The 9,555-nt window shown below is 37.7% G+C and overlaps 1 protein-coding gene across 1 annotated transcript; it reads right to left on the bottom strand.

Moving 5' to 3' along the window:
* Positions 1–240: 240 nt before the first annotated feature.
* Positions 241–9,334, bottom strand: MZT1 (mitotic spindle organizing protein 1). Its single transcript, XM_076362951.1, has 3 exons — positions 9,265–9,334; positions 5,562–5,707; positions 241–4,022 (listed from the first exon to the last, which is right to left on the bottom strand). The coding sequence occupies exons 1-3, from the start codon at positions 9,311–9,313 to the stop codon at positions 3,999–4,001; spliced, it is 219 nt and encodes a 72-aa protein (XP_076219066.1). The 5' UTR covers positions 9,314–9,334; the 3' UTR covers positions 241–3,998.
* Between the last annotated feature and the right edge of the window lie 221 nt (positions 9,335–9,555).

Here is a 9,555-nt window from a genome sequence, read left to right as displayed (position 1 = left end):
CTTCAGGATCGTATGTTTGTCTTTTTGTTCTACTACTCTACAATCTCCTGTAAAATTATTTTCTTACTTAACTTTATATTTCTAAAATGTAATTATACAATTATAAATGTCAGGGATCCTGAAAGTTATCTAGAATGCCATGCTCTCTGCAGGACTGGATTCATGATTGTGCTTAAGCTCTCACAGCTGTGCTATATGTGACACTAAAGATACTCAGTATAAGAATGAGAAACTAAGTGATAGGCAGGACTGCATTTTATTCACAATCACTGAAAAGGAATGGGAATAAACAGTCAGTTCCTGCCATAGGTCACCAGTGGCACTCTGCAGAGCCTTTGCTAGGTCATGTGCTGCTTGACTAATCATAATTAACCTCAAAAAAGGGACAAAGCGACAAAATTTGCCCATGATAAAGTTAGTGAGGGTAGTAAGACTATGGCAAACTGTGAAGAACTGCAGAAAGACATGTAAGACCGATTAGAAAATAAAGTGACAGATGCAATTCAGCATAGATAAATAAAAAATTATACACATGGAGATAAACAACTGTAGCTTCACATACAAATCAATAGCTTCTGAGCTTATTATTACCACTCAAGAGTGAGATCCTGCGGTTACAATAGATAATGCCATGAAAACAGCTCAGAGCTCAGTTCAAATTAAAACAGTCAAGTATTAGGGATTACTAGGAAAGGAATAAATAACAAGAAAGCAAACAAGCAGGCCAGTACTTAACTACATGGCTAATGCTGCATGCAGTTTCGGTTCCCTTCTCAGAAAATATGACACCCAGAAAAGTTTCAAAGGACAATAAATACAGAAGCTATTCTATGCCTTTAGTTAGCCAAGGAGTATGTTAACTAACACATTTCAGTTTAGAAAAGAGGAAATTTAAAGGTGAGTATGTTATACATGTGCAGAATCATGACTGGCACAACCATGACAGGTAAAAGTTTACTGTACAGGGAACATTAAATCAAGCTAGTAAAAATCAGGTTCAAAATAAACAAGAAGTGGCAATTCTTTATGCAACAGACATCGATTGATAAAGGCTGCTGTTATTGAGGAAGCGTATGTCGTCCAAGGGAAACTGGACAAGTACTGGAAAAAAAACTTTGGGAATTACTAAATAGAAAAACCATATGATGTTCAGGAAAGCCTGGAATAGAAGACACTTGGAAGCTAGAACACAGAAGGAAAAGAACCAAATGTGCTCGCATTGTTCTTATCCTTCCTCAGGCATCTGCTTTTGACTACAAAAGAGGCTACCGTGTTAGAAAAACCTTTGGTCAAGACCTGTATAGCTACTTCTATGTTTATCTTTTCCAGAGTTCCAAGAGCAGGTAAGTAAGGAGCCCAGAGGAAAAGCACATGCTGTTTGCTTGGCTTCTTAGAGTTAAATGTAGTAGAAGGTGGTATGTTACAAATGCAGCCAAGGCTTCTCAGCCATCAAAGCTAAGTCTGAGCACTCATGTTCACATAGTGGGGATGCTAATAAAGTGACGGACTTATGTTACAGCACAGATATGTTTCCAGGATGAAACTTCCTACTAGAGGGATTTTCTTCTTTTTTTCTTACCAGGAGGAAGAAAAAATATTTCTTGTATTTGTTCTGGATGGTACCCCAAATTAAAAGTAATCAGGAGTTCTGTTATACCAATTCCTAAGCACATTTGTTCCATGCAGTATTGTGAAAGAAACTTTGCCAAGTATGCTGAGGAAAAGTATATAGACTTTCTAGGTAACCACAGATCTGCCAAATTTAAGAAACATCTCTTCCCTGCTTTCAGCCCATATATGTTAAATATTCAACCTTAAGGTTTGCATTTCATTTTGTAAATACGAACTATCAAGTATAACCATGTTGCCACTTAGTTCGATGTAATGATGAAAATGATGCATTTTTTGTTTTGTATCAGTCAAATTAGGTTTTTGAATGTCAAAAACGTGTCCTGCTTCTATAATTCTGCATGACAAATGGTCTACCAGCAAAGTCTAAGTGCATAAAACCAGTAAGTTTATTGATGATAAAATGGTAGGTGCAACTTACTGGACAGATCAAGAATTATATATGAATTGTTCTCATACTGCATTTGCAAGCTGGTTTTAAGCATTTCAAGGACATAGAGCCAAAACTGAAATCAAAGTAATCAATAGAGTAACATTCAAGGGAAGGCATCAGAATTCCTGTACTGCCCAAAGATCTGGCAATGGCAAAAAAAGGAAAAGCACCAGCAGAAACATGCACTCCAATAGGATTTCATAATTATTATTCTGGGCACATTTGCTATAGTTTACAGAAAACTTTCAGAATTTAAGTTTCATGGGTGAGAACTACAGACTTAGACGTGGCTCCTGAAAACAGCAAGAATGCTCCCCAGTCTTTTCTCATTTTTGAGATGTAGCACTGAGTCTAGATAAAGTTAAGTAAAAGAGCTAATTGCTAATTTGTGTTGATCTGACCTGGCGTTTTCATTATGTTTTACTGACTTTTCAGACTTCCTAGGATATATTTCATTGTTGGTATCTTTTCATACTAGGGATACCTTAATGTTTTCAAAAAACATTACACCCAGTATTCAGAAGTTATAAATCTGAAGTTAAAATCCTTTGTAAATTGGTGTTGTAAGTGTTCATGAGCGAGCAAAATGATACCACTTAAAAGTCCCCCAGTTTAGTTATCCAGAAGTTTTCACAGCATCCTCCTGGAATGATTTTTGTCCAGGCTAACTGGAAATAATGGTGATTCAGTGTAATATAAATATTATTCTATTCTCTCTGCCAGCAATGTGAAGTATTTAGCCTCCTGGATCACTTTTTGTAGAGCTATGAGCTAGAGTGCATATGATGTAAACTCTTAAAATATAATTTTTTTTCTCTGCACAAATATAAAATTTGGCTTAACTAAGATTCCAGGTTCATTTCTAAATGTGTTCCACCCTATTAACCTTGGAGATTACTCTAGGTCCCATTAGCAGTGCACCTTGAAACCATGCTAACAAAAAAACGAAAAAGCTTGAACAGCAGCCGATGAAGAATACACAAGAAACCATTTTCTTATGAAGTAGAATTCCCAGATGCAAGGATATTTACTGGAAAGTAACATGATAAACAGTTTACCATATATACTATAAACATTTGTTTTGGCATCAGTGAAGATTCCTAGTGCTGAATGAGAAGACATTCCTATAGCAAATGACTGTTTAAGACTCATTGATTCCCATCAACCAAATCTGATGCTTCTCATATACTTGAATAGGCAGTAATGATATAGCCCTAATATTTTTAGGTCTAGTGATCAGGAAAATGTAACAAATGTAGCATCTGAACTCTGTAAAATATTCCATGTAATCTAGAATTTAAATTTACATACATTTCTGCATGGGTAACTGAAGTTCCCTTGTTATTCAAGTTAAAAACACTTTTTCCAACAATTTGATTCAAAAAGGCAATTCATTACCTACATTATCAGGAGTGCTTTATTTCTTACTTTCATATTGAGACTTAAGTCACTTCCCTTCCCCTAATTAAAATAAAGTCAGGATGGGCTTCATTCCTATCTGGTCTATAAAGAAAAACTAAAATTGTACATGTAGTTTTTCATCAAAGCAAGACATAAAAAACAGAATATATTAGCACTTCTAAAGGATACATTAACAAGCTATACTCATCATAACAATATTTGTTGCTACACACTAGTAAGTTCAGCAAGTGTGCAGTATCTGACATGGTTTAAAAATACTGGATGCCAAAGAGCAATTGCACTATATTCACAAATAGTTCACAAAAATACCAAGTAATGAAATTACTGGTGAACTTATCTCATTAAACAACTTTTCAAAGCTATTCTATACATCATCCTTTTCAAGAAGATGACAGAAATATTCTGAAACCTTCACACACACACTTATTTAACTTTCTTTCTGAATAGTGGCAATCTTCACAGCCTCTGTTAACTTCAACTTGGCATTCTTCTCACACAGAAATCTTCTCCCATGTCAGCCTGTCATATTTTCAGCGGCCTAGAAACAGAAAAAACATTTATTGCAAATCACCAAAAGTAGACACCATGTAGATGAAATTTAATCTTTTCTTGTAACCATTTTAATTTACCTAGAGAACTTAGAAGTCTAAAAATAAGCTACTTATGAAAACTGTAAGATGTGTTGTGCTGTTCTCCAATGAATACTTCTATTTTTTAAAAATACTGTCAACTGCCATCAGCCTTTATTAACATAGCCATTACCATTTGCTTGTGTTAAATTGTATATTCTGTATCTGAGCAGCTTGTATCCTGTACATTTTACCCTAATGCTTACAGGAAGTGCTCAAATGCATTAATTTTTTTTCCTTTGGAGTTTACTTCTTTATACAATTTATAGTAATTATTACTCATACAGATAAATTATTGACACAAAACTTAGAAGAATGACACTAATCATAACTGCATAAATCACACTGCCAATTATTTGATCAAGGTCATCAGTGAGTATTTTTATTACTTAATAACTCAACCCAGCCAACAAGGTACAGTTGTTGGAGACTGACATTGGTAAATTTTAAGCCAGTTATGGGACAAAGAGGCAAAGGATAGCAACAGGAATGATAAACCGGTAAAAGCAAAGGAAGAAGTAAAACAGCCCTCAATTACTTATATGCACAGTTAAATATATATGTATGCACACGTTTAAGCATGTACACAAATGTAAAGTATGCATGAGCATGAATACAGAAAAACGTTAAGTTAAAAATGAAGTAAAAAATTTGAAAACTGGTGAAAAATAGCCCTGACTAGCATCCATCTAGTCAAAAATGCATAAGTTGAATTTTCTAAGAATCAGAATGCAGTCTTCCAGAACAGAGACAGGCAGGCTAGATATAGGTTTCCCCTCCACCACCCCAGAAATAAACAAAATAAGATACAGTGGAAAAGAAATCATGATGTTTAGGTAGACAGTAAAGAATGAAAATCCTTTAAAAGGCAAGTGAGGATTTTTTTTAAACCATAGTTGCCCTCTCTACTAGCTAAACAGGTAAATGCTAATTATGAAAAGCCCTATATATACACACACACCATGAAAACCCCTCATTTGTCTCTGGAGAGATTCAAAGCACAGGTTAATGTGGTAAAAGCAATATGTGAAGATTACATTAGCAAGCTGCACATAGCTGTTTACAAGTACTGCTGCATACTATTAGGCCTGAGGTTGTAGAAATGAGGCGATATGGGTTAAAGGAGAAAGTAGCAATCTATTTGTGATATGATGCAGATAAGAGGGCAAATGGTGTCTACAAATGCCCAGAATAAAAAGCTGTGGGTTTTGGTTGTTGGGTTTTTTCCTTCAAAAGAGTTAATCTAATTATTTCTGAAAAGATGTTATTCGTACCATTTCTTGCTTCATTCAGTTGTATACATTGCCTTTTCTATGGAACAGTTCATTTCCTTGATTTAAAAATGAGTCATATCTTGAAGTACAATTAGCAAATTGAAGTATAGCAAGTTGAACATAGATCTGACTCTTAAAAAACAAATCTACAAGCTTTTTAGGCAAAAGCATTACCTTTAGAGCTTCTGTAGCCTTACGCAGTTCTTTAATAACAGATGATAATGCTTCTGGATTTATCCCCTGTTCACAAAGCCGCACACAAATAGACAATGTCTCCATATCCAAGCCAGTGTTTAATATTCTTGAAATCTCAAACAGAACTGCAACAGAAAAAACGAAAGCACTTTAGTCCCTACAGACTATGAAATTTCAGTGATTGAAAATGTTATTCATCAACACTTAATTTCTAGAGAGTAGAGTCTGTGAACATGACAGTTGTGGAAAGCTCTTGCAGTCTGAACCTCAACAACAGCATTCATGTTCAGCTTTCCAGCATAAGATAGAAGCCACAGCTTCTAACATAAGTACCATGCTTTCCTGGTTCAGCAAACTTAATACTGGATAATGGGTTTTGAAAAATAAAAGTTAGGTGAAGAATTCAATAACTAACATGCTTGCCAATTACGTAAAAGGTAGGCTGTAAGAATAATATGTGCTTTTGAACTCCAGATACTGATGAAGTCGTACTAAAATGGACTGGAAGCACATTCTTAAAGCTTTTACAGAGAATGTCAGAGGTTTTCTAGCCACCTCCTTCCGTAGCTAAACCTGGCTTTAGGTCTAACATTAACATTGGTTTAAGGATAAGCAATACTGTTCGATTTTTACATGACCTGACTCAAAAGCAGCACCACATGTCAGTATGAAACGCTTTGGAGATGGAGATTCCAATCAGCTTTGTGCAGAAACAAAGATCTCTCTCTCCTTCTAAACCTTCCCTGGAAGGCCGCTTTTCTTTGAATCTCATAAACAGTTTGTTATATATGTAACAGAACAACTTGCTGAGATTTTATTTCTGGTTGCTACAGTAATCTCCATCCTGAGGCTAAGCCTCTAGCAATACAAGTTGATTTCAAACAGATGTTATTCATGCTGTTTCTGTAATCAAACCTCCCCCAAACTAGGAGAAAGTGAAGTAGAAGGTCTTTCTTACCACGTAAAAGCAGCATGGCAAGTGACTACTGTCCACTTGACAGCTACAAAAATATTCTACTGTAGTATACCAAAGACATTCTGCAGCACACCCTCAGAGTCACGCTTACCCAGGCCAAGACATTAAAGGCCTAATGCATCCAGTCAATTCCACTGAAGTCACAGGGAAATGTCAGATGCTACAAAAAAAACCTCTAGGTGTGATAATACTCTTGAAGCCCACACAAGTAGGTTGGATTAAGAATACGCACAAGTTTAAGACATGAAAGCAGTTTGTCAGACCAAAGCCCTAGCTACAAGCCACAAGGGAAGCTTCCTGCTCCACAACAAGGCTTTCTGTTCCCACTGGATTGAAAGCAAACCGTTCTGAACACATTACACACGCACACCCTGTCCACATGAAAGCATCTTCAACAGCCAGATAAAGCAGCAACAAATTGATGCATTTGCAATAAAATGCAATTGAACATTAAGAGCTACAGAACTAAGAAATCCTGACAACTTACCAGAAAAATAATTCTTACTTTCTTTAACCATTTAAAGTTTATTATAAAATTTACTAAGCATGTGATGTATTTGAAGGCAGAGCAGTAAATCTAACTAAAGATAAGTTCCAATTTCCTATGTCAGCAAGAGCTGTAGTCACTCATTTCTAATAGGAAATATCTTTAGGTGTTGAAGCAGCATCTTTGGCAGAGAGAGATAGCAGTTTCTCCACGAAAAATCTGAGCTCTTAACAATTCTGCAGAAAACAGCTGCTAAATATTTATAACTGACATCCTAGATTAAGCATTTTACTTGTCTAAACTACTAAAGATATAAAAGAGCACTTTTTTTTAATAGTTCTACCAACCCATTTGCTTCCATGAGATGCGTATTACTTACGCAGTAAGTTAAGACGCAACACAGATTTCATGTTCAATTAAAAAAGGTCTAAAAAAATTATCCTACAAATATTTCTTTCTACTCATTATGATGGGCCCTCATCAAGAAAAATCTAATTACACAGACACAGCTATCAGTGGTTTAGATTTTCAGTTACTTCAAAGCACTTTAAATATTCATATAATGGAAATTTCAAAAGATTAATATTAAATTGAACAGTAAAAAAACCCAAAACGATTTATTTATTGAGTGCAGTAAAAGTTCAAACATGAGTGTATTTCTAAGACTCTCTTTAAGTAAATCTTTAAAGATCAAGTGTATTTTTAAGTTAATGGAGATTTGTTTTCTTCTAAAAACACCTGGCCTCAGGAAGAGATTAAATTATGAATGTCCATCCTAAATAAAATATACACATTGTTACACAGGAAGCCTGGGCTCCTAAATCTGAAGGCTAGTACACTTTTCATAGCAATTCTCAAAAGCCTTACTTTGTCTTTAAATCTGCATATCACCCCTCCCATCTAAAACATTCCTGCAGAAATGGAGAAAGGGTAGGTGTCAAGTACAGTTAGGAGAACTTAGTATCACTGTCCTTCCCAAACAGATCTCTCTCCAGCTGCACAGAATGGTCTTATCCTCTTGAAGCATCAAAGCATAATCCTGCTAGTCCTGCCTTGCCTCCAGCAGCAGGTCAGAGTAGGTAGATCAGCAGCTGAAACACTAATTTTTACAGCAGTTCAGCTCATCAAGGTCTTCGCTAAGGAACTGTATGTAACAGTAGCCATAGCTATAATGGGAAGGGAAGACCATGAGAAAATAACAAACACAAAGCAATACCTCCCTGAACACAGTCTCTAGTCCCTCATTAGGGCATTTCCAGAGAAAGTCTTCATATTTAACAACCCTCAGGGGATTTCTTGGCAACTTTCCACTCTGCCTGAAATCCATACGACCTTTTGGCACAGCCATTCCATGGACTTCCAGCTTCACACGACACATTGCTAAGAAACACCTCCTGAACCTGCCAGCTGTGATTCCTCATAGTCAGGCTAGAAGAGAAAGTGAACACCTGATCCTTACACACCCTGATCACATTTCTCACAGCTTATAAATCCTGGAAATATTTCCCACTACTCCCGGTGCCACTTCTCTCACATTGCCCATCCCAAAAGAGCGCGCTTTTTTTTTTTTTGTATCGGGAACTATTCTAATTCTGTAACACTGACTGCCCTTCTCAAAGCTTTTTCGCTGTAGATCTTTTTTTTAGTAATTTACTCGGGTTTTCTGACATGAGCAGTCCACAGGAACAAGCTATCGGGGTTAAGATCAGTTCAGGTGCTGCCACTTACAGCACCACAGGGCTGGTCCTTCCTCTCCCTTCCACACACTTCCTTCCCTCCAGTTTAAATCCAAGATGCACAGAGCCAGGTAACATAATTGGCATCAACCATTTCAAATAATGAGAAAGAATAGCAAATGTATATATTTACAAACATTATAAACCAACGTTATTCTAAACTAAATGCTTAACAGCTAATTAAGACAAACCAAGGAAAGTTACACGAGTTTCAAAGATACTAGCACCACACGCATATTTGAAGTGTTTCCGACATCACGCGTTACATGAAGTAAAAAGAAATTGCTATGCGCTAAATCCTTAAGCGATTGCAAACCGTAATCCCCTTCACAGGAGAGGCGCTTGTGTTAATTCGGAGCCGGCTCAAGGCCCCGCAGCCTGCGGAGAGGGGCGAGGGCTGGAGCAAGGCCTACTCGGAGAGGCCCGAGGCCGACCCGGGGCTGCCGGCGCGGCGGGACCGGGGCCCCCAGCTCTGCCACGCACCGTCCATCGTCTCCCGCACCGCGTTGAGGCTGGCGGCGTTGCTCGCCATGGCGACCCCCCTCCAGCCCCTCACCTCCCACCCGGAAGCAGAACGAGGGTTTCCCCACCCCACACCCCCCCCGTTGTGTCAAAAAGTCCCGCCCCACTCGCCCCCCCCAAGCGGAACCCGCTCGCTTAACAGCAGGAAGGAAAAGGGCGGGATTTCGTTCGAATTTGTGCAGCGGCTCCCCTAGCAATTGGCCCGTTCGAGAGCGGAGGGGCCCTGCGATTGGCCTGGCAGCAGAGACTGCG

Source organism: Aptenodytes patagonicus, chromosome 1 (assembly GCF_965638725.1).
Source record: "Aptenodytes patagonicus chromosome 1, bAptPat1.pri.cur, whole genome shotgun sequence".
Taxonomy (NCBI): Eukaryota; Metazoa; Chordata; class Aves; order Sphenisciformes; family Spheniscidae; genus Aptenodytes; species Aptenodytes patagonicus.
This window is presented reverse-complemented; position numbering and strand designations above follow the sequence as displayed.